This window comes from Typopeltis vanoorti, chromosome 8, assembly GCF_054136105.1.
Source record: "Typopeltis vanoorti isolate ZY-2024b chromosome 8, IOZ_Tvanoo_1.0, whole genome shotgun sequence".
Classification (NCBI taxonomy): domain Eukaryota; kingdom Metazoa; phylum Arthropoda; class Arachnida; order Uropygi; family Thelyphonidae; genus Typopeltis; species Typopeltis vanoorti.
The window spans coordinates 141,988,929-142,015,637 of NC_143556.1; the positions used below are offsets into that span (position 1 = coordinate 141,988,929).

The following is a 26,709-nucleotide window of genomic DNA, read 5'->3' on the forward strand; positions in this document are numbered from 1 at the left end:
GCAGTTGATGTGAACACCTTAATATCCCATAATGGAATGCACATATCCTTGCAGACATGTATAATTGTATGCATTATGGGAGGGGTCACTACCCAGATCGGTTTTGACCTTTATTGAGGGCTCAACAGTGGCAGCCAGACCCTGAAGTGATACCAAGATTGAAGTAATGCAGACGTCATATTTCCATATACAAGTAGTCGAAAGATATCACACCTTATTACTAAAATACTTTGGATTAGGGATAGATTCATGACTTATTTTTCATGGTATTAACAACACCACAAACACTTTTATCAACAAAGATGTTTTATTAATGCTTATATTTCGCTGATTTTCAACTCGGCATCATCAGAGCACAACACACATGTAAACGCGACAGTGAGTGAGTGAAACAATATAATTGCAAAAGAAAAAAGATCTAAAGTCCTATTTTTTGGCGCCCTCTAACGAAAAAAAAAAAAAAAAAAACAGCTGTTATCCAGTAGTTTTTCTTAGGATAACCGTCTCCCAAATTTTTGGCAAATTAATGCAACCATATTTGTTAAGGTTGGGTGAATTCTTCAAAGCCATTGCTGACTCAAAAAATAATCTTTCAGATCTATAATGACTCCTAAATAGCACATTCGTTTTCCTCCACCTAATCCTGTGTGAAGGAGTGTCCAAAGCGTGGTCTGCCAGTCCCAACTTGCCATAGTAATAGTAGCTAATGTATCTTTCATGTTCTTCCAGGCAGATGTTCACTGATCTTCCTGTTTGCCCATAATAGGCCAAGTCACAGTCACATGGAACTTCATACACTCCTGGGTGTGCTAAAGGGTGAAGTTTATCCTTAGGCGAGCAGATCAGAGTTGCCAGCTTGACATGAGGTTTGAAGGTGGTGCAAAGGACATGCTTCAACAATGCTTTGGCTATCTTTTCTGATGTACTGCCTCTGATATAGGGAATAGAAATGGTCATGTTGTATTCTTGTGTATTAGGGGAGGGCAGAGTAATGGGCCTATGTAGTATTTTATCTATTTTGTAGGGATTGTAGCTGTTGGCTAAGAACGTATGGCGCAGGTACTACTGGAGTTCAGTGGTCAGAGCTGTATCGTTAGAACAAATGGCTTTGGCTCTGTGTGTAAGTGTTTTTAAAATGCCATACTGTTGGACTGGATGATGATGTGATTGTTTATGTAAGTATCTTCCTGTGTGTGTAGGCTTTCTGTAAATAGAAAAAGATACTGATTCATCCGAAAGGCGGGTGACTAATGTGTCAAGAAATGGTAAACATTTATTCGATTCTTTTTCTACTGTGAAGTGAATTTTGGGGTGTTGGCTGTTTAGGTAGTTGACAAAAGCATCCAAAGTGTCTTGTCCATGGGGCCAGATGGCAAACACATCATCTACATAGCGTAACCACACTTGTGGCTTGTATGTAGCTGTGGTAAGTACTTTGTTTTCAAAGTGTTCCATGTAAAAATTTGCTAATGGGGTAGAGAGGGGGGAACCCATAGTAGTACCATTAATCTGTTTGTAGAATTCCCCCCCCCCTTCCTTATAAAGTAACTTGCATTCATGGTAAATTGAAATAATTCAAAAATATCTGGGGGAAATTTAGACTTGATTAAATCAAGAGTGTCTATAAGTGGTACATTTGTAAATAAGGAAGTGACATCGAAACTAACCAGTATGTCTGAATTTTTTTGGATTAGATTTTTAACCAGTGTTTTGAAATGGATTGAATTTTTTACAAAAGTAGAGGAGTTGCCAGTAAGGGGGGGGCAAGCGACTTAGCTAAATGCTGGGCCAGTTTATAAGTGGGACTATCTATGCTATCAACTATGGGGCATAGGGGAATATTAGTTTTGTGGATTTTTGGTAATCCATAAATATGGGGTGTTTTAACATGAATTGGTTTTATTTTCCTGATGATTTCTCTGGGCCATGATGTCACTTTTTTCAGTAATTTTTGGACTTTTTTCCTTTGTGACATTGTAGGGTCTCGATGTATAATTTGATATGTGGAACTGTCACATATGAGATCTTGCATTTTTCTGTTATACCCTTCTTTATTCATGATAACTGTTGCATTTCCTTTATCGGCTTTTGTAATAATAATATTTTTATTATTATATAACTTTTTAGGGCAGTTATTTGCTTATGTGGCATATTGCTTTTTGGAGGCTTAGCCTTGTTTACAAGTATTGTTGAAACATGGCCTTTGCACCACCTTCAAACCTCATGTCAAGCTGGCAACTCTGATCCGCTCGCCTAAGGATAAACTTCACCCTTTAGCACACCCACGAGTGTATGAAGTTCCATGTGACTGTGACTTGGCCTATTATGGGCAAACAGGAAGATCAGTGAACATCCACCTGGAAGAACATGAAAGATACATTCGCTACTATTACTATGGCAAGTTGGGACTGGCAGACCACGCTTTGGACACTCCTTCACACAGGATTAGATGGAGGAAAACGAATGTGCTATTTAGGAGTCGTTATAGATCTGAAAGATTATTTTATGAGTCAGCAATGGCTTTGAAGAATTTTCCCAACCTTAACAAATATGGTTGCATTAATTTGCCAAAAATTTGGGAGAAGGTTATCCTAAGAAAAACTCCTGGATAACGGCTGTTTTTTTTTTTTTTTTTTCGTTAGAGGGCGCCAAAAAATAGGACGTTAGATCTTTTGTCTTTTGCAATTATATTGTTTCACTCACTCACTGTCATGTTTACATGTGTTGTGCTCTGATGATGCTGAGTTGAAAATCAGCGAAATATAAGCGTTAATGAAACATCTTTGTTGATAAAAGTGTTTGTGGTGTTGTTAATACTGTGAAAAATAAGTCATGAATAACCATCAACACCTAAGCTTATCTGTTAGATTAGGGATAGATGTTGAGAGTTTTTCCACTTGGTTATACTATAAATCAAAGATGCCAAAAAGTTATATTCTTGGTTTAATCCTTTATCCAGTGTAAGCAAACAAAGTTTGCATGTGAAGTTACTTCATGACTGGGTTACTCATATATAGAGGCTAAGCTGCAAGTATATGTGCATTGCATTATGGAATACTATGGCAATTGATGTGAGGTCATTATCCTCTATATACAAGTAGCTCAGTTGTGAAGTTCAACTTCGTGTACTTTTTTAATTTATAGTATGACCAACTGGAAAATCTTTCAATATATAAGCCCGTCTTTGACTAGTTCTCGAGTTAATTGATCTCTGGCATGGGCAAACAGGTTTTTTTCTCCCAGAAACTCTGGTTTTTCGTCCTGTAAACTCCAGAAAATTGACCATATAACGCACACTATTTCAGACAATAACAATATCCTGTTAGGGTTACGGACCATGAGATGGCAGCACTTGTTTGCCAATTTCTTCACTGGTTTTCACTTATAATTAGTAGCAGTCTTGGGCCAGCTATCTCTGATTGGCTACTGATGGAGATCGACTGCTGCCCACTCACTATCCAAAAGTTAGATGGGGCTAAAATGGCCTTGCCTACTCCCTATAAGGGAATAAAAGGCATTAGCTGATAGCTGATTAATAGTATTGCTTCCAAACCTCCACAGAATCACTCATCAGGGGAGATTCGCATCAAAAATAACAATAACACCTTGCTTTGAAAACATTCATCATTCAAACACTCGCCACCCATTGCACATTGGGTGGTGAGCACCTGGCAACATATTGCACTCATTCTCTACTGCTATGAAAAAAAAAAAATCTCCTTTTTGCTTCCTTACTCACTTGACTTTTGTACAGTTTTTAAGAATGACTTCTTATTCCCACACACTGATTATCTATGGAATAATTCTCATGTATCTGTCTGATGGCTCCTCTTAATTTATATATCTGTCATATCACCTCTCCTCATCCTCATATCTACCAAGGTCTGCAAATCACATTTCCTTAATTTGTTCTCATACACAACATTCTAGAGTGCTGAGACATTTTTGGTTATTTGTTTCTGCATACACTCTCTCCAGTGTTTCCTTATCGCCAATATAATCAGGTGATCAGACTTGTGCAAAGAAATCCATATGTAGCCAATTAGTGCATTGCATGGAACTGTCACCTCCTTCTCTGCATTATGGTATCAATTTTCTGGGTAACCCTTGCAGCTTTTGTGATGTGTCCTCTGACCTCCTATCCACCAAATCATCATATCCCTTGATTCATTCATTCACTTTTGGAAGCAAAGCTTCTCCAGATGATAAAAGTCATTCCATCTTCTCTGGTCAAAGTGTTTAAACATTGAAGTAACATCTCCACTATTCTTCAGCCCAAAGCTTCATCCTGTTCATATCCTTTTGCAACAGTATCATCAAAACTTATTAACATTGCTCTTTCTAATTTAGCATCATCAGCAGCAAATGGCTGAATTTCTCCTCTCACACCCTAAACTATATTATTGATATATAAATTAAACAATGATGGTCCTAAAATAGGACCTTGTACCCCACTTGTCATCTTCCTTTTCCAGGACACTGCACTCCCATGCAAAACTCTTTGACTCCTGTCAGTCAAACATTTCATAACCAAGCTACCAACAGACTATCCATCCCCTTGTTCAATTTGAACAGCACTGTATCATGTGGTGCTCTGTCAAATCTGTGTGAAGCATCTCCTCTTGTCCAGTATACTAGTCACCTTTATTATAAAATGTAACCAAGTTACTGAAGTAAGTTCCCCCCCCCCCCAAACAAACCCATGCTGCTTTCTCAAAATATTTCCATTCTCATCAATCCAGATTTGTATTAATTCTCTAATCAGCCAAGATCTCTAACATCTATACCACTAAACCTGATATACACACACTGGCCTGTGGTTAAAAGAGCACTGTCATCTCTTTTGCCCATCCCTCTAATATACATGGTGATATTACATATATTATACACAATAATATGTTAGAGTATTGATAGATGTGAGCAAGTTACTGTAACCTGATCTTTCCATAGTAATCCCAAGTTGTTCTCTGTTAAGTCTAATAGATTGAAAGATGATATATCATCTTTCAATCTATTTCTGTATGTGATCACTTAGCAGTTTTTCCGATATCTTTACCACCACTCCAGAGATACTAATAGGTCAATAATTATGAGTCTTTGCGTCATCTTTATGCAATGATATTATCATACATGCTTTCCACTCCTGTACTCTTCCCTGTGCTGAGACTCAAATTATACAGCCAGGTCAAAGGCTATTGTGTGCAGATCTGGTTTCCTGTTTTTCGAGGTGATACAGAGGAGAGGGTGCAGAAGACAGTGTTAAAGATGGCAATGTGGATTGTCAGCTGAAAATTTGTGGACTGCAAATGACAGGAGAAAGCAGAATGATATGACAGATACCTCTAAACTTTTGAAAGGGTCATACAAGATATGGAGGATGGAGAGAGGATGAGAGGTCATCCATAGAAGTTGAGATTGAATGTAATGAAAAAGGGGTGAGAGCCAGATTTTTCTCATAGAGCAGTGTGCAATTGAAATGGCTTGTCTTTGGAGGCGGAGAATGGAGAGTGCAATAGTGTGAATGAATTCAAGAGTAGGTATGACAAGTGGTGTGAGTGGTATGTGGCCTTCCTCAGTGAGGCTCTAACCCCCTGGAGATCTTCTGTGATAATAATATCCAGTCCTATAGCCTTTTTAACGTCAAGAAATTCTCATTGTTGAACTTTATATGGACATTTTAGTCATATTTCTTCACCACCAATTGATGAAGAACTGAAATTCCACTAATTCACCACTCACCTTGCAAAAAATCTAGTCCTTCATTTGCACCATTCTAATATGTTCCTGAGAAAATTGTCACAGTTGAGAAGAATTAATATGTTCCTGAGAAAATTGTCACAGTTGAGAAGAATTACTCATTCTTCTTATCTTTCTACATATGTATCAAAAAATTTCTTCTAGTTCGGTCCTATCAAATCCAAATCTTCTGTTTACTTATGGGGTGCACTCCATAAATCTCTCTTAGTCAGAAACCAAGGAGACCAGATCTGTGCATGGTAATCCAGATGTGGACATATCAAGACTTTATAAAAAAGGATAAAAACTTCCTTATCTCTTCACTTCAATAGTCAAGGAATCTTATGGGTTACCTTAGCAGTCTGTCCTCTAAAACTTTAACTCTCTGTTTATCTTTAAATCTAGATGAAGCTAGAGATTTAAAAGTTTAAATCTCTAGCGTCATCTGTTTCCTGGAGTACATTTCTATCAATGTGGTACACAGCTTGTAATCTGTTTGTTCCAAAATGCATACCTTTACATTTCTCCATATTAAACTGATATCCATTATCTTTTATTCCTACTGACAACCTGTTTAAATCACCATGTAAGCTTTCCACATTGCCTTGATTAACATCAGCAAACCACTGAATATTTTCATTCAAGTTATTTTTATGCTACTTAAGTACAAATTAAACACTAGTGGTCCTAGTACTGAACCTTATGACACACCACTAGTCACCAGCTTTCGCGTGGATTCTGCTCCTCTGTATACCACTTCTTGATATCTGTCCAACAGCCACATTCTTTATCATATCAATTTTTCATATTGATTCATATCAATCCCTATTTGTTCTAATTTGTTACTGAGTTCCATGTGTTATTCAGTCAAATGCCTTTGCAAAATCCAGCAAATCATCATGTAGCCATTTCCCTTATCCATCTCATCTATCACTCCATTATACTTGTTGAGAGGCTTATACGCTGGTTAAACATGATAACTAATATTTAGGGAATTGACAGCGTATACTAGAAATATAGATTAAATAAACTTTAATATATACTTTCCGATATTTTGGCGAACGTCACGTTGCCATCCTCTTGGGAACTTACTACAAAGACACGTGCACACAAGTACTAATAACAGCAAATGAGACTGAAGTTAGGAAGCTAGTGTTTTCCTAAAGTCCTGATGGTGCCCCCTGGCGGGCTATATTGGAAGTTCTTGGCCTTTGGGCTGAAGTTCTTCTGATAAAAGTTTCCCAAATTTGGGGCAGTCTCATGCATCCAAATTTGTTGAGGTTTGACATGTTCCTAAGGGCCGAGGCTGATTCCATGAATAGTCTTTCATACTTGAACTTGCTGTGGTGTATTACTGTGGCTTTCTTCCATCTTATTCTGTGGCGAGTATCCAGAGCATGGTCTGCAAGCCCAGAGTGGCTGTACTGGTGAAATCAGATGTAATCCTTGTGTTCTGAGATTCTGATATTTGCTGTCCTGCCTGTTTGGCCAAAGTAGGACAGTTTACAGCTGCAAGGGACCTGGTATACACCAGGTAGGTCTAGGGGAAGTGGTTGGTCTTTGGTGGAGCGGATAAGGGATGCCAGTTTTCTATGTGGTCTGTAACAAGTGGTCAAGTCATGTTTTTTTAAGATTTTATTGATTTTTTCCGAGGTGCCTCGGATGTAGGGAATGGTGATGGATTTAGAGTAATCTTTTTTGTGAAGGGGAGGGGGTGGTGGGTTGTGGATAACTGGTTAAGTATTTTTTGGATTTTTTGGAGGGGGTAGCCGTTGGCTGAGAAAGTGTCACGGATGTGATTTAGTTCAGTGGTTAGGGCTTGATCATTAGAACAGATTATTTTTGCCCTGTTGAATAATGTCTTAATAACTCCATATTGTTGTGAGGGGGGATGATGGGATTGTTGGTGAATGTATCTGCCTGTGTGGGTGGGTTTTCTATAAACTGAGAAAACCAAGGTTCCATCAGGTTGGCGGGTGACTAGTGTGTCTAGGAAGGGGAGGTTATTGTTTTCCTCTTTTTCCAGGGTGAATTTGATTCTAGGGTGTTGGTTGTTTAAGTGTGTTAGGAAGGAGAGGAGTGAATCCGGGCCATGTGGCCAAATAGCGAAAACATCATCAACGTAGCGAAGCCATATGGTAGGTTTTTGTGGGGCTGAGTTTAAGGCTTTCTCTTCAAACGTCTCCATGAAGAAGTTGGCCAAGGGTGGGGAAAGTGGTGAACCCATGGCTGTCCCCTCTATCTGTTTGTAGAATTTTTCCTGCCAAACGAAATAGCCTGAGTTCATTGTAAACTGAAATAGGGCTCAGATATCGGGAGGAAATTTAGCTTGGATTAGCTCTAAGGTTTCTTTGAGGGGGACATTCGTGAATAGGGAGGAGACATCAAAATTGACCATTATGTCATGTTGGAGTGCAAGGTTTTCTATACTGGCTTTGAAGTGTGCTGAGTTTTTTATGTGTGATGGTGTATTGCCAGTATAGTGTGAGAGCGCTTTGGCTAAATGCTTGGATAGTTTGTAAGTGGGGGAATCAATGCCATCCACTATGGGACGTAATGGCACATTTTCTTTGTGTATTTTTGGGAGCCCATATATGCGGGGGGGGGGTCTAGAGTTATAGGGTTTTAGTCTGTTGGTAATCTCCACAGGCCAAGAAGTGACCTTCTTAAGGAGCCTATGAAGTTTTCTAATTTGTGAGTTGGTGGGATTGTAATCAATGGGGAGGTAAGTGGAACGATCTAATAATAAAGCCTTGAGCTTACCTGTGTAGTCTTTAAGATTGAGAACCACAGTGGCGTTCCCCTTATCCACTTTGGTGATCACTATTTTTTTGTTTCTCTTCAATTCTTGTAGTGCCTTGTATTCACTAATGGATATGTTGGATTTTGGAGGTTTTGCTTTATTGAGAACACAGGCTACATCCAATCTAATATCGTTGGCGATGTGGTTTGGAAGTTGGCGAATCCCGCGTTCAATTTGGATCATTAATTCCTCGGCGGTAATTTCTTAGGAGCAATGGCGAAATTGTGACCACTTGACAGAGCGTGGAGTGCTTCAGGCTTTTAGGTAGCTGACGAAAGGTTAACAACAGTCTTGGTTTGTAGTTTAGGTTTGGACGCCGAGTTCTTTATTAATTTATCAAACTTGTTGATATGTTCGGCTCCGTACTCGTTCAAATTCTTTTTTAGCTGCCGTACACGAGACATCATGTAGGACTGACCAAAGCTCGTGATTCAGCGTAAGTGAAAGCTCATTTTCTAGCGTTGAAATAGCTCTGTTTATGTCGGCTAGGGAACCGCGTGTAGCGGTAATTTGCTCCCGAAGTAATGCCTGGCTAGCGCGGTTGTAAATACGGAGAGCTTTCTGTGAGATGAAGCGGTGTTTAAATTTAACACAGTTCGGGATGACTTGATTATCCCGGCAGCGTTTTAGGAATGCCAGACGGTTAAGTTGTCTGGATAACTTCCGCTTCACTTTGCCGTAATGGCGGGCCTTGCGTGCGAAGAGATCTCCGTGGATGATCATTATTCTTGTTGAGAGGCTTATACGCTGGTTAAACATGATAACTAATATTTAGGGAATTGACAGCGTATACTAGAAATTCTAAACATGATAACTAATATTTAGGGAATTGACAGTGTATACTTAAACAACCAACTCCCTAGAATCAAATTCACCCTGGAAAAAGAGGAAAACAATAACCTCCCCTTCCTAGACACACTAGCCACCCGTCAACCTGATGGAACCTTGGTTTTCTCAGTTTATAGAAAACCCACCCACACAGGCAGATACATTCACCAACAATCCCATCACCCCCCCCCTCACAACAATATGGAGTTATTAAAACATTATTCAACAGGGCAAAAATAATCTGTTCTAATGATCAAGCCCTAACCACTGAACTAAATCATATCCCTGACACTTTCTCAGCCAACGGCTACCCCCTCCAAAAAATCTAAAAAATGCTTAACCCAGTTATCCACAACCCACCACCCCCTCCCCTTCACAAAAAAGATTACTCTAAATCCATCACCATTCCCTACATCCGAGGCACCTCGGAAAAAATCAATAAAATCTTAAAAAAACATGACTTGACCACTTGTTACAGACCACATAGAAAACTGGCATCCCTTATCCGCTCCACCAAAGACCAACCACTTCCCCTAGACCTACCTGGTGTATACCAGGTCCCTTGCAGCTGTAAACTGTCCTGCTTTGGCCAAACAGGCAGGACAGCAAATATCAGAATCTCAGAACACAAGGATTACATCCGATTTCACCAGTACAGCCACTCTGGGCTTGCAGACCACGCTCTGGATACTCGCCACAGAATAAGATGGAAGAAAGTCACAGTAATACACCACAGCAAGTTCAAGTATGAAAGACTATTCATGGAATCAGCCTCGGCCCTTAGGAACATGCCAAACCTCAACAAATTTGGATGCATGAGACTGCCCCAAATTTGGGAAACTTTTATCAGAAGAACTTCAGCCCAAAGGCCAAGAACTACCAATATAGCCCGCCATGGGGCACCATCAGGACTTTAGGAAAACACTAGCTTCCTAACTTCAGTCTTATTTGCTGTTATTAGTACTTGTGTGCACGTGTCTTTGTAGTAAGTTCCCAAGAAGATGGCAACGTGACGTTCGCCGAAATATCGGAAAGTATATATTAAAGTTTATTTAATCTATATTTCTAGTATACGCTGTCAATTCCCTAAATATTAGTTATCACTCCATTATAGAAAGTTAGTAAATTATTAATAAAGCTGTGGGACTTGATATATCACTGCATATTTTGAAGGAATGTGCCAAGGAGTTGATATTTGCCTTTATATATTTGTTCAATATGAGTCATACATTTAGTCAAGTTCCAAAGGAGAGGAAGGAAGCAAAATTCTTCTGCTTCATAAAGGAGGTGACAAAATTAAAGCATCAAATTATAGGCCAATCTGTATGTCAGTTGTTGAGATTAAAGTGTTAAAAAGACTGGTGAGAATCAGAATCCAATATTGAGTTGACAACAAGGCTATCTTTCATGGATTGCACAGATTTGCTAAACAGCAGTCAGGATTTAGTAATCTACTTACTTATTACAATAAGGTGACAACCGCATTGAACGTGGGAGATGAATACACACTAAAATACTTACTTTGCAAGGGCTTATGAAATATTACTGCATGATAAGTTGATAGTCAAACTAGAGTGGATTGGGTTGGATATTAGACTATGGATGGGAGATAGGCTGTCCGATAGATATCAACAAGTTGTGTATGGTGGGGGGGAGCAATATCCCAGAAGAGGAAAGTCACTAGTGCTGTGTCATAGAGGTCTGTTTTAGGACCATTTCTATTTAACCTATATGTTAATGACATTGGGGAAGATTTTGGGCAGTTTTTTTTTTTTTTTTTTTTGCATGGAGAGTAGTGAATTATTGGAATGCATTGCCTGAAGGTGTGCTGTCTACAGAAAATTTGAATGTGTTTAAGGTGCAGTATGATGAGCTGTGTGTATGACAAAAGGAACCTCAGATAATTTCATGACTCCATGGGATCTTAGAATAATAATAGTAATACTAATAGTAGATTTCCAAGAAGCCAAGGACTTAGCTGCGCTACACCATTTAGCCAATTGTGAAAGGGAAAGTGATGACGACGACAAGGACTTGGACATAGATAAAGAATCATTCAGCTGTAGGTTTTGTTAAGGGGGGGGAGGGGCTGTGAAATAATGAAACAAATTGAAAATGTTTTAAGACAAAGTATATTCTTTTATCTTAAAAGAAACATATTTAATTTTTATTTTTTTATTTTTTGTTATTTTTTTATATTTTAATGGAAAAAAATCACACGTTGGTGTGGGCTCACAAATTTTGCTTCCTGTGTATTTCAGCGCTTAATGAATATTAGCATGCTTATTCATATAAGTTTCATTTCAAAGCGGAAATCTAAGAATTGCAGTTTTAAATATTTCATCTGATATTGACTTTTTGTGTAGCAGTATTGAAACACATCCATCACATTAAATTGTTATTAAACTTCTTTTATGTTTTTAATTCTTTCTTTATTACTTATCGTTTTATGTTCATGTGCTTGTACTGCAAATGTACAATAACAATATATCTATCTATATAAAAATATGAGATAATGTGCTATGTCAAATGTGTATGTAAGATGCTAAAAATATAATATTTGCATTTGATTTTTGCAATATTCGCTGTGTGTGTTTTGTATTGAATATAAATACAATAAATATTATAATAATATATGTCTATATTAAGATTTTTTTTTAGAGGTTGAGGGACTGTGTGAAATATTTAAATTTTTTCAAAGGGGACCCCGACATCCAGAAGTTTGGGAAGCACTGACTTAGAGTACAGTGTAATTCAATATAAGTTACAAAAACAACTAAAACTATAGCACTTTCACAGACCCTAAATATACTGGGAAAAAAATTCTTATATATAAAGATAAACATTCACTTAAAAAATTGCACTAAACCCAACGTAAATTTAACAATTTTTTTCTAACGATTAAACATGCCTGTATGATTCATGAAATGTGTAAGTGGTTAGAAAGGAATATGTTTGTGTTTCTTGAAGATCCAAATGTTGTAATCATTTGTGAAAATAGAAATTTGGAAAAATATAATCATTTGGGGAACAAAGGAGCATGAAATGTGGGTTCAGTTAATTTAGAGCTGAACTATGTATGAGTGTTGACCAGCAGCTGCTTCTGGTTGTACATAATTAGAGGAAAATGGCAGTTCAGTTGAGCAGTTGCCCATGAAAATATCTAGAAAAGATATGATGCAATAGTAGAATATCAATATCTAGGGAAAGTGAGTAGGGGAACAACAGTCAGAGAAGGGCTGCCTATTTACTGAACAGCCCTCTTCTGGATTTCTTAACATTTGAGTTTGTAATATTTTCTCAAATTTTAATATTTCTTTACAGAAATAGCATTTTGCTTTCTTAGAACTCTGTAGTTTGTTATTCTCTTAAATATACTCTTGTGTGTTAAAATACCTTTCATTATATATATTTTAATAGCATACCTTTTTTTAATGCAAGTTTATCTGGATGCCAAAAAAAATGTAAAATTAAAGACGGTAATGGCTGAAATTTAAATAACGTTTCTTTATTGAAATTTGTACTTGCCCCATTTGGATCCCACTAAAACTGGACAAGCAGCATGCCTGGTTGACATGTCCCCTTCACCACTTTTATGCAGATTATACCAAAACGCTGCAGATCCCTGTGAGAAAAAAAAAAATATTGAGTGGTATTTAAAAAATAGTTACTAATAAATTCATTATATTGACTGCATATTCATTTAAAAAGCTGTAATTTATGACAGGATGGAATATTTGTAAAACCACTCCCTACAATATTCCATTTGAATATTGACCACTTGCCATAAGAAAATATTTAATACATGTACTTTATTGAAAACCATTTTATTCAGATTTGTACCCAAGTGTCTCCATAGTACTGTTGAAAGAAGAAATATGATAGAGTGCCCTTCGAAGGGAAAAACCTGAGTTTCATTCTTGTCATGATGGGTGTAATTTTTGTATGGGCTTTTTCAGTTGAAGGTGAGTTAGGACAGGATATCTTATGGTGGCAGCAATGTTTTTTTTTTTTTTTTTTTTTGGAAATCCAGATTTTTCTTCCTGCATGCAGGCAAATTGGCCAGAAAACACATGCAGTTAATAGACAAAAATATTGTCAATAGGTGGTAAATAGCATAGTGATGTGGATGGAATTTTAAGTAGCGTAGATGGTGGTTTGTGTGGTGCAGAACATCTTCCTGTGATGAGTCTTTGGACTTTTTGGAAGTGTTACATAATAACAATTTCTAGGATTATTCCAAGTCCTTCACATTCTCCTCCTGCAATATGTAAAAAAAACATGCTTGGATCCATCTAATAAAATCTATTTTCTAGCTTATACATACATCATATCCTCTTTTCTTCCTGTTTTAAGGTTGGTTGATTGGTAGAGCCTCTGCTACTAATGGCTCATGCAAAAAAGTTAAGTAAGTTTGATTGTGGTTAATAGTTGGAAGGGTATCTATTGTTCAGTGCTTTTGGCACACTCTTCCTCAATGAGTCTTTGAACTCCCTGGAGGTGTCACATAACAATAATAATTTATTAAACTGTAAAACCACATTCACTTTATCTGTTCTTTCATAGTCAATATTTTATAATGCTGATGTATCTTGGTGTTATCCATCTGAGTTTAATGCTTAAGTGATGGGAGTACATCATGTTGCAGGTTTAATGGAATATTTACAGAACTAGGAAAGGGTTAAAAACTAATTTTAATGCTTCCAATATTTCGTCTCAGTCACTGACACATCATCAGGGATTACAAATAACTCTTATAACACACACAGACAAAGACAACACAATACTAAAAAAAAACGTGGTTGACTCTAAAGTCCTATCTAGGTGGTGCACTCTCTATGGGCATTGATCTAGGATGTAAGGTGGGACCTCTGACAATTATTGTTTCCCAAATTTTGGGAAATTTTATGCATCCATATTTATTTAAATATGGGACAAGGTCTTTTCAAGGCCTTGTAAACAGGCAAAACGATATCCTTATCTTTACATGTGAAAGTTCGTTTCAACAGGCACAAAACATGCTTTCCTGGTGGAACAATGAAGCAAATAACTGATGCGTTCTAAAAAAGGAAATACCGGGCATCAAAATTCGTTGTAGTCGTGGGCATAAATGACTTAGTTGGGAAGAAAATGAATGTTCATAGAAACTTGAAGTTGTTGCGGCAGGTAAAGAAAAATATTGTTGTTGGAAAAGTCATGGGTGTGTTGCCAAGGTAATGTAACAGTGAATTGAGAAAGAGAACGAAGATAATGACTAGTAAGATGGCTGAGTTGTGTGAGGCAAACGGGGGTTCAATTTGTAAATCTGTGGATTGCATTTGAAGGAAAGTTAGAATGGTATAAAGCTGATGGATTGCATTTGAATGGGTTTGGTATTGCGCATTTAGAAAGGCTATTGTCTTCTGAGAAGGCACAGAGTCAAGAGGTTAATGTAGCAAATGATCAGAGTCTGCCTATGAAACAGGATAGCACAAATCAACAGATTGTATGGTAGGAGGAAGATGGATATGAGGTTGAAGATGTGGGTGCAGCAGCACAAGACGATGAAATGCATAAAGGTGAGGATGATATAGGTAGGAATGGAAATCAGAGTCAGGATGAGGTAAAAGGGAGTGGTCAAACTGAAGAGAGGTGTAGTATAGCAGCTAGAATGGAGAATGTTGGTGCTGGTAGAGTGGCCTCAAAAATACAGTTATTGTTATGTTTATACACAAATGTAAGGAGTATTCAAAACGAGAGCTGAGTTTGTTGCATTCATTGAAACTGTATGCTCCAAAATAATTGGAATAAGTGAAACTTGGTTGTCTGAGGAGGATGTGATGTCAGGAATAGAATTAGAAGGAATTCTAATTTTTTTCACATCTCTATCCTACCGGAATAATATTCCGGTAGGATAGAGATGTGAAAAGAGGAGGGAGAGTACTGTTAATGATTGCAGAGGAATTATATCTGCAAAGTGTGGAACTTGATAGTGCATGAACAGATTTTGAATCTGTGTGGTGCAAACTTGAAATAAACAGGTTAGTATATCTGATAGAATGCTGTTATAGGCCAGGGAATGCAGAGAATACTGATTGTGAAATGTTTAGGCAAATTAGTTGGGCATGTAAAAAGGTGATACTGATTGGAGACTTTAATTACAGGAATATAGACTGGAAGGAGGAAATAGTGTATGGGAACAAGGAGAGAGAATTTATAGAATTTCTGAGAGATAACTATCTTTAGCAGCACATGTTTGAAGCAACTAGAGGCTTTAATGTTTTGGATTAGGTGATAACTGGCGCCAAGAGTTATGAAAAGATAAAAAGGAAATCACAAGACAGGATGTTGTGATATGCTGCTATATTTACCAATTTTTGGATTGATGCACCAAAGAAGAGAAGATAACTTCACAAGATGTTAATGAGGTGTTGACACTGCCACCAGTTGGTGAGAGTGATTATGAAGTACTTGTTTGGGAAGTGATGAAACAAGAAAAAGTCACTGCAAAAAATAGATACATGTGGAAGTATAAAGCAGGTGACATAGGCAGCTCTGTAGTCAGTTAACACCAGTATGTTGACAATGCATGGAAACTCACAAGGTAGTATCTGCACAACGTATGACAGCATACCAAGGGTTAAATGAGTAAATAGAGGAGTGAAATGGATGTCCAGTGAAATCAAGCAAGCTGTGCTGGAAGAGAAAAGACTGGAGAAGGTACAATACAGTTGGTGGTGATCAGATCCATGAAGAGTATAAAGTGCAGGCTAGAAATGTGACGAACATGGTAAAGAAAGAAAAGGTGCAGTATGAGAGGAGATTGGCTGGCCAGGTCAAAGTTAACTCGGGGGAATTTTTCTGCTACATGGCAAGCAACAGGAAGAATAATTATGGCAGATTAGCATTGGTGGATAGTCATGAAAAGTAGACTAACAGCTGCGAAGGATATAGTGTAATTATTGAACGAACACTTTATCAGCATGTATCATTTATTTTTTTTATTTATTATTGTTCCGGGAAACTCCATGGAGTCGACAGACTCATCGAGGGAGGCCCTAACATCATGTCTGGAACAACTATTCAACATTCACACAGTATCTATCATATCTTGCCTTGAACTCATTCACGGTCATAGCACCCACAACAGACTCTGGAAGCTTATTCCACTCATTCACCACTCTCCAAGTAAAAAACCTAGCTCTAACACCCTTGTCAACCACGCTCTTGCCCAGCTTCCATGCATGGCCCCTAGTCCTCCCACCACCAGTCATATTTTCAAAATTATCTTCTGGATCAATCTTATAAAAACCCTTCAGTAATTTAAATGTCTCAATCATATCACCCCTCCTTTGCCTATCGTCCAATTTCTGCAACCCACAAATCCTCAACCTATTCTCATAAGGTTCATTCCACAGACCTGCTATCATCTTGGTCACTCGTCTCTGGACCTTCTCCACTGAGATGGTTTATGTTATCATATGCTGCAGTTAGGTCTACAAAGACTGCTCCTGTGGCTAGTTTTTGCTCATAACCATTTTCTATATATTGAGTGAGGTTGAGAATTTGTGATGTGCAGGATTTGCCTTATTGCTGAGCCAGCCTGCTCAGCAATAAGATGGGGTTTGATTGTAGCCTATTGAAAATTAATCATTCACAGAGTTTAAAGAGGTTGCTGAGTAGTGATATAGGTCTATAATTTTTTGCTTCTGTTAGAGTTTTCCCTGGTTTCAGAAATGCCACCACTTTGGAATGCCTCCAGATAGTTGGTATCCTTAGGGTTCTGAGGCAAGTATTGTATATGTTTAATTCCCACTCTTTAGTCCTGGTTCCAAAATGTTTAATCGTTTCATTACAGACATCATCAAGGCCTGCAGATTTTCTAGGTTTTAATAGGTTTATGGCTGTGTTGAGTTCAGTGATGACGAAATCTGAGTTAATCATATTTTGTTCCTCACTTGAGGCTCTAAGTATCTTATTTTTTGTGTGCTTCTTAGTGAATTTTCCATTTGCCAGCAGCTGGTGAGCAATTTGATTAGCTGTTACCTGCGGATGCTCATATGGCTTAGTGAAATCCTTCCTAATTCTCTTGATAAAGTTCCATGCCTTTCTGCTACTATAGGTCATATCAAGAGCTTCTATTTCTTTTTTCCATGAGGAACGCCTTTCCTCTGCCATCTTGGAGCATAATTTTTCTCCTGCTTGGATAGTCTCTTCTGAGAAGGGGTTGGTGTTGTAAAGTTGTAAGCAATCAGCATACTGGGCTTGTATGTACAGTGCTGCTATGATAAGAAGTACTCTAACATGTAGGGATAAAGAAGTGGTTGTGCTCTTGTATAAGGCATGGGTCAGGCAACACTTGGACTATTGTGCTCAGATCTGTTCACCTGGTTTTCAGTGTGATGTGGAGACATTTTAGAGGGTCCACACGCAAGTGACTAAGACAATATCAAGACTTTGGAATGCGCTATGGAGAGAGAGGTTGAAGAAATTTAGATTGCAGCATTTGATGGATAGGAGGAAGAGAGGTGATACAGACAAATCGGCCCTTCAGAACACACGCAATTTACAGACAAAAAATACTAGTTATGCTGGTGGTGGTGGTGGACAGTAGATGGCATGTGGATGTGGAAATAATGTGGATGATTGGTAGCAGAGGTTCGGGTGAAGACGGAAAGCTGTACAGTTGGTGTCCTCCCTCGATGAGTCTTCGGACTCCTTGGAGGTGTTATGAATAATAATACTATGATAGACATTTAAGTTAGTGAGAGGATTTTATCAGATTAATCCAGAGGGGCAGGATTATTATTATTACGGGTATGATATTCAGTTGTTTGCGGATGATGTGAAGCTGGGAAGGGTTATTAGTAATAGTGTAGATGTGGTAGTCATGCAAGAGGATTTGAATAAGCCAGACAGATGGGCAAATGAATGGGGGGGGGTCGGTTTAATGCAGAAAAATGTAAGGTTTTGAGGTTTCGGACACATCGATGGGATGCTGCATACTGTTTTGGAGGAGATATACTGGAGGAAGTAGGGCAGACAAGATCTGGGGTTGATGATTGATAGAAACTTGAAATTCAAGGGACATATTGTAAAGGTGGTGAAGGTAACCCAGAGGATTGCTGCAATAATGAGAAGGACACTGACCTGCAGTGATAAAAGGGTTATAATTTCGTTGTATAAGACCCTGATCAGACCACACTTAGACTATTGTTCTTAGATTTGGCACCCGGGATTTGAAGGGGATAAATTAACTGTGGAAAGGATACAGAGGCAAATAACAAAGTTTCAGGACTGTACAATGTTAGTTATGTGGATTGGCTGAGGAAATGTGGACTGCAGATTTGGTGGATAGAAGGAGAGGTGATATGATTGAGACTTTTAAACTGTTGAGAGGTGGTTACAGGGTTGACACTGGAGAGTTCTTTCCCTTAGTTGAACAGTGGGAATGAGTGATGACAAGAAGCCATCCCTGGAAGTTACAAAAGGAAACTGTGAGCAAGAGGATGAGGAGTGATTTCTTTGTATGAGTGGTGAGAGCGTGAACGGTCAATGAGTTTAAGGAGTGGTATGATGGACTTCTTTTCCTTGGAGGGACCTCCCACGATGAGTCTTTTGACTCCTTGGTGGCCTAAATAATAATAATTATAAAAAGAGTGGAAGGTGAGAGGAGAAGAACCAGAGGTCATTCCTGGAAGTTGTGTAAAAGTGTGGTGAAGAGGGGGTATGAAGAGAAGATTTTTTACATGGGGAATTGTCGGTGAACAGAGGGTATTATCAGAATGTATTGTTAATGCAAGGAGTGTGATGGATTTTTAGATTCCATATGATAAATACGTTGCAAGTTAAATGAACCTTCCATGATGAGTCTGACTCCATGGAGGGTGTAATAATAACAACAACATAATAATAGGCGCCTCCGTAGCACAATTGGAAGAACAATGGTACGTTGCGCCCTTCAATTGGAAAAGACCTAAATTCGAGTCTCGTCATGATGGGAAGAATCTTTATATGGACTTTTTCAATCGAAGGTGAGTTAGCCGATCTCATATGGAGGTAGCGGGGTTTTTTCTCCTGAAAACTCGGGTTTTTCATCCCACATACAGACAAATCGGCCCTTCAGAACACACGCAATTTACAGACAAAAAAAAAATACTAGTTGTGGTAGTAGTTGGCAGTAGATGGTGCTGATGTAGATGATTGGTAGTAGAGGCTCAGTGGTGGAGATGGAGAGTTGTACAATAGGTGTCCTCCCACGATGAGTCTTCGGACTCCTTGCAGGTGTCACGAATAATAAAAACATTGTAGTTATCTTTTGAGTCGTATTTGCAATTTTTGTCCTCAGTAGTTAACTTGCTATCTACTAACACTCTAAGATCCCTGTTCAATTTCTTCTAAAATAATCTCACCAATATAATACGACATTAGTTATCAAGAACAGTAAACATTTTATTTGGAAGGTAAAAGATATTTACATTGGACCTTCAGACATCTTAGCAAGTTTGGACATTATGAGCCTTTTACAAATGTTCCAAGAATCAAAACTGTGAATCTCCTTGAAGACCTCTTTCCTCCGGACATCGTAGAGCTTTATAAACATTGTATAAATAATACTTTTTTCATGTATCAAGACAAATTTTGGGAACAAAAAGAAGGAATGGCTATGGGCTCTTCCTTCTCTCTGGCTTTAATTAACCTATTTATGGAACATTTTGAAAATAATGCTTTAATCAATTATCATAAAAAAAAAAAAATTTGGATATGCTATATAGACGACATTTTCATCATTTGGCCAGGAACAACAGATGAACTCATTGCTTTCAAAAATTACCTGAATAATTTACATAAGAATATAACATTTACTTTAGAACTAGAAGAACTTAGAAAACTTCTTTTCGTTACATCCTATTAGAATTCGATGAAAAAGATAATAAACTTTCTTTCTCAATATATAGAAAACCCACCAACACAGGAAGATTTCTTAATGCAGCCTCACACCACCACCACCACCACCCTTTGCAAAAAAAATAGGTCTAATAAAAACCCTGAGGGACAGAGCTTATAATATTTCCAACACAGAAAAACAGAGAAATGACCAATTGGAATATTTAACACAGATCCTCAAAAAATCATTATGAACCCAAGACTATCAAAAAAATCCTCCACACACCTTCTACAAGTATCCCACAGAAACAAGATTTCAAAAACAGCATCACGCTTCCATATATCAAGAATGTTACAGACAAGATGGCTAAATTACTAAACAAACATAACATCAAAGTAGCCTTTCTGCCGATGAAAAAATTTCAAGATTTCTATATCCCCCAAAACCTCCACATCATCCTTTAAAAAAAAACCAGGTGTTTATAAAATTTATTGTTCTTGTGTCATCTGCTACGTAGGACAGACAGGAAGATCTGGGGAAATATGCATGACTGAACACCAAAAGGATGTATATGTGGAATTACCGTGCTGGCAAGTATGACAAGCTTAGGAGGTTGCTTGGATCAGTGCCATGGCATGTACAACTGCAAGTGCTGGATGTCAATAGAGCATGGGAAGTGGTCAAGGAGCATTTACAGGAGGTTATGGCTGATTGTATACCTAGGGTCCGAATAGTAAAACAAGTAGGGGTTAAATGGATGAATAACACCATTAAGCTTGAGCTGCAAAAAAAGAAACAAACAACTGTGGAGGGAATTTAAAGAAAGAGGTGACCTGTAGGCACACAAACTGTATAAAGTGCAGGTCAGAAGGGTAACGAGTGTGGTAAAAAAAAAAAAGCAAAAGCGGATTATGAAAGGAAACTAGTTATGCAAGCTAAAGAGAATCCCAAACAGTTCTTTCGATATGTTGCAAGCAAGACAAAAAACTGTACACAGCAAAATGATTTTAAGGAATGACGATGGTAAGGAGGTCACTGAATCAGTTGATATAGTGGAGTTACTGAGCGAGCACTTTGCAAAAGTATATCATCCTGGTGGTGGCATTGAAAAAATGAAGGAACCATTAGTTTATACAGGAATTGTGATGAATGAAGGGAAGGTGAATAGTCTATTACAGAACCTTAATGTGAATACATTTGTGGGATTGGATGGTATACCGGCATGGGTCTTGCATGAAGTGGCTAAAGAATTATCAGTGCCCTTTACCATGTTGTTTAATCTGAGTCTCGGATCTGGTTTAGACCCGAAGGTGTGGAAAGAGGGGAAAATAGTTCCACTGCATAAAGGAGGATCCAAGACTACGGTTGCAAATTACCGATTGATCAGCATATCAGGAGTCGTTGTCGAGGTCTTGGAGAAAGTAGTCAAGGGAAAAATACAGGAATGGATTGATGAAAATAAGATATTGTACAGGTACAGCATGGCTTTGTGAAGGGTAGATCATGCCTCAGTAACTTGCTCAACTTTTATAACACAGTGATGACTGAACTGGATAAAGGTAATGGGTTTACAGTGATACTGCTGGACCTGGCTAAGGCATTTGACAGGATACCACATAGAATTCTAATCCAAAAACTACAACATATGGGAATGGATATAGGGTTGGTGAGATCGATAGGTGGGTGATTGATGGAAAGATATCAAAGAGTAGTTTATTCAGGAGTAGAGTCCAAAAGACAGCCTGTGACTAGTGGTGTGCTGCAGGGTTCCTTCTTGGAACACTGCTGTTTAATTTGTTCATTAACGATATAGGGAAGGATCTAAGAGGAACAGTTCATTTGTTTGCTGATGATGCAAAGTTGGGTAGGGCAATAGTGAATGCAGAAGATGTCAAAATCTTGCAAGGACGACTTGGATAGATTGGAGTTCTGGGCTAAGGAGAATGGATGTCAATTTAATGTGACAAAATGTAAGGTTATGCATTTTGGGGTGAAAAGATTAGCAGCAGTATACCACATTGGTGGAACTGTACTCCAGGAGATTGAGGCCAGGGACTTGGGAGTGTTGGTCAATACGGAGATGAAGTTTAGGGGGCACATTGCAAAAGTAGCTAAATCAGCTCATCAACTCACCTGGTTGTTGAAAAATACATTGACGAGCAGACACAAGCAAGTTATTGTACCTCTGTACTGAGCCTTGATAAGACCACATCTCAACTACTGTGCCCATATTTGGTCACCTAGGTTCCTTCTTGATGGGGAAGAGGTGGAGAGGATCCAGAGGCGAGTGACTAAGATGATAGCAGGTCTATGGAATGAACCATATGAGAACAAGTTGAAGACTTGTGGGTTGCAGAAATTAGTTGATAGGCAGAAAAGGGGAGATATGATTGAGACATTCAAATTGCTAAAGGGTTTCTTCAGGATTTATTGCTATAGGATTAATTCAGAGGATATTTTTGAGATCAGGACTGGTGGTGGGAGAACTAGGGGAAACCTATGGAAGCTGGGCAAGTGTGTGGTTAGCAGGGGTGTTAGAGCTGGGTTCTTTAATTTAGAGTGGTAAATGAGTGGAATAAGCTGCCAGAGTCTGTTGTGGGTGCTATGACGGTGAGTGAGTTCAAGGCAAGGTATGCTAGATACTGTGAGAATGTCGTATAGTTGTGTGGACATGATGTTTAGGGTCTCCCTCGATGAGTCTAAGGACTCCCTGGAGCAGCTCATAATAATAAATAAAAAAGAAGAGAACACAAATCAGGTCTAGCTTTCCATACCACTTCCACTGGCCACAATGTACTCTGGCAGAAAACAAACATTTCTTATATAGAAAAAAAACTGTTACATAAGGAAATTTAAAGAAGCTGCAAACATGCTTAGAATTCCAACACAATGCAATAAAAACCAAGGCTTAAATCTACACCAAGTTTGGTCTGCTTTGATAAAAAAAAAATATACCTCAGTCAGACCTCGGACATTATGATCGTGAACAACAGAACGTGGCATCATCCAGCATTGTTTAAACTTAGCACTGCTTTGAATCTGCATTCTGATTTTTTAATTTTATAAACAGTCAGATGGCTACAACTGACTGTTTATAAAATGAACTATTAATTTCTATTTTTTGTTGTTTTAACTTTCAGTTACCTTTTACCCCTGAAGATGTAAGTCAAACGACTTACGAAACTTGTCGGGTTTTATTTCTTTGTGCTTTTAGCTTAATAAAAGAAATGTGGTCCAATTAACGGAATATGCCTTATGAACTTCTAAACCACAGAAATCTCCACTTACAATTTGTTATCTATTCATGGCAAAGTGCATGACTTTGCATTTACTGTCATTGAACTGACATCCATTTTCCCATGCCCACAATTCCAGCCTATGATAGATTTGAAATCATTCTGCAAGTATTGCACAGCAAATAGCCGTATGTTGCCTATTATTTGATTTGATTATTTTGAATAACAGTGGACCATGAACTGATCATTGTGGTACAGCACTATTTACTTTAAATCTTGCATACTCACATCCCCTATGTACCACTTTTTGATATGTTAGTCAGCAATCCTGTTATCCACACTAATATTTTATAATCCAAACCGATATTCTCCAATTTATGCAACAGTCTTCCATACTGTATTCTGTCAAAAGCCTTACCAAATCTAAAAGTATAATGGTGTATGTATTCATTTTCCTTGTCTGGTTCAATGGTAACTTTATTAGAGAATGTGAGCAAGTTGCTAAAAACAGAGATTCACTGTCATTGCAAAGCAGAGATTCACTGTCAATCCATTTCTGAATGTGAGCCCTAACCAATTTTTCCAAAATCTTCACTGCCGCTCTTGATATACTGATTGATGAATAATTGTATATATTGGTCTTTGCACCACCTTTGTGCAAAGGGATTACCATACATTCTTTCCATTCCTGCAGAATCTACCCTGTTCTGACACTCAAATTATATATCCTGGTCAAAGGAATTGCCAGTTCAGCTGAACGCTCTTTTAGCTCCTATGCTGATATTCCATCAGTCCCTATTGATGAATTGTTATTCAGTTTGTGCAACAGCTTTAATATCTCCACTTTATACACCTGAGTTTCTTCATTCAGTGAAGAGGTAGCAGTGAACTCAATGTTGCATACACCAGGTTGGTAGCTTTTAGCAAAATAGGCACTCATTAGTTGAACAACCTCTTCTGCATCTGTCACCCTCACACCATATAGATTCAGAAGAGTTATTTTTTCATATTCATTCTTTGTTTTTCTTGCAGCTCGATAGAATTCTAGTGGGTTTTCTTTACCTTGCAGAACCAGTTTCTTTTCATGCTTAGACGTAGCTTTCCATACAACAGTTATGACTATTCTAGCCTGGTGCTTATAATACTTAGGCACACAGTATTACTTCCACATCATCTACTTCTTACGAATCTCTTACTTAATAAGATTATGCATCCATTTGACTCCTACCCTATTTATTCTTAGAATTCTTGGGACACAATTTCTGATATTGCATCATTTAATTATTTTTTTAAACGCTTCCCATGCAATGTCAATATTATTCCCATCCAGCAACTGATACCATTCTGCAGAATCGGTATACTCCTCAGTTGGTCATAACTTCCTGCTTTGTAGTTCAGCATGTAACCTTTTCTGAATGAATTATTCACAAACTTCGTCACTTCCCAAGTGAGTGCTGCATGATCTCTGCACGGTCGCCAATCAGAGGCAGAATAGTTTTCTTTAACTGAAAGACCCTCTGACACTCTAATGAAATTTAACACTCTTTGACCTCAAGTTCCTTCTTTCACATGCTGCTTGGGCATTATCATGAAATGATTATGAATAGAGAACGATTTCAACTGTGTTAGTCCTGCAACAGCTCAATAAATTCAGTTTCATTCTTCTCATGAGATTTTACTGCTACCCAATCAATATTTGGACAATTAAAGTCTCTCATTATGATTACTCTTTTTGTCATCATCTCTATTTAGTGATGCATTTCTTCATCACTAGCAACTGGTCCACTAGGTCTGTAACAACACCTCGCTATGTACTTAATCTTATTAGATTCCACCTCACACCAGATGGTTTCAAATTCACTGCCACACGAAATACTATTACTAGTACTACAATCATAGGTCTCAACTCTAACTGGATTTAAGTGATCTGATATCATTAGTGGCATGCCCCGCTTCCTTCCTCTGCTATCCTTCCTAAAAATACTGGTCCCTTTATACTCAGTACCTGTTAGTATATCTGGTTCTGATAACCAGGTCTCACTAATGCCTGCAGTCTGAGGTTCCAACCTATCGACCAAGGTAACAAGCTCTACCCCTTTTGCTTCTCATACTCATAGCATTTGTGTATAGACATAATAATCTACCTGCATGTTCTTTTGTAAGAATGGCAGGAAACGAAAATTGGTGAGGAGCAGTTTGGATTTATGCCAGGAAGAGGGACAAAGGATGCGATATTTGCGATAAGGCGATTGATGGAGAAATATAGAGAGATGCAAGTGGATCTGCACATGGTGTTTATAGACCTGGAAAAGGCATACGACAGAGTGGCCAGGCAGGAGGTATGGAGGTGTATGAGAAAGAAGGGGATGTCGGAGAAGTATGTGAGGTTGGTGAAGGAGATGTATGAGGGAACAGAAACTCAGGTCAGGTCTAGTGTCGGCATGACAGAAGAGTTCCCCATTGTCATAGAGCTACACCAAGGGTCAGCTCTGAGCCCCTACCTCTTTGACCTGCTCATGGATGTACTAGTGGAGGATGTCAAGAAGGAGGCACCATGGAGCATGCTGTTTGCCAACAACATTATTCTATGCGAATCATCCCGAGAGAAGCTTGAAAATACCCTGGAAGAGTGAAGAAAGGCATTGGAGGAGAGAGGCATGAGAATTAACTGGGGGAAGACTGAATATATGTCAATGGGGAGTGACAAGGATATGGTCATACGACTCCAGGGTGAAAGGCTAATTTTAGGGAAGAAATTCAAGTACCTTGGGTCAGTTGTTGAGAGGAATGGTGACTTGGATGAGGAAATACAGCACCGAATAACATGCGGTTGGATGAATTGGAGGAAGATGAGTGGGGTCCTGTGCAACAAGAGAAAGAGTGAGTTGTAAGAGGAAAGGAAAGCTGTATAAGATGGTGGTGAGGCTGGCGATGCTCCATGGTGCGGAGATGTGGCCTATAACCAAGGCACAGGAGAGGAAGATGGAGGTAGCGGAGATGCGGATGTTGAGATGGATGATTGGTGTGACAAAGAACAGGATAAGGAATGACTACATCAGAGGGATAGTTAAGGTGGGATCAATTGGCAAGAATATACAAGAAAGTAGGCTGAGGTGGTTTGGACATGTAGAGAGGAAGGGTGAGGAGTATGTTGGTAAACGAGTGGAGTATATGGAGTTGGAGGGAAGGAGGAAAAGAGGCAGGCCGAAGCTCAGGTGGAGAGATAAGGTGACAGAGGA

The 26,709-nt window shown here is 38.5% G+C and overlaps 2 protein-coding genes across 5 annotated transcripts in view; one reads left to right on the forward strand and one right to left on the reverse strand.

Annotated features, from left to right (window-relative positions):
• The window catches only part of LOC150104397 (NAD(P)H pyrophosphatase NUDT13, mitochondrial-like), a 581,172-nt gene that overhangs the window by 31,336 nt on the left and 523,127 nt on the right, over window positions 1–26,709 (forward strand). The gene's annotated exons all lie outside the window — the stretch shown is intronic.
• LOC150104398 (prolyl 4-hydroxylase subunit alpha-1-like) overlaps window positions 1–26,709 on the reverse strand; it is a 356,969-nt gene that overhangs the window by 1,046 nt on the left and 329,214 nt on the right. The window contains exon 12 of the mRNA XM_090396472.1: window positions 12,896–12,992. Coding sequence (XP_090252598.1) covers window positions 12,896–12,992 — 97 coding nt within the window. The remainder of the gene's footprint in view (window positions 1–12,895; window positions 12,993–26,709) is intronic.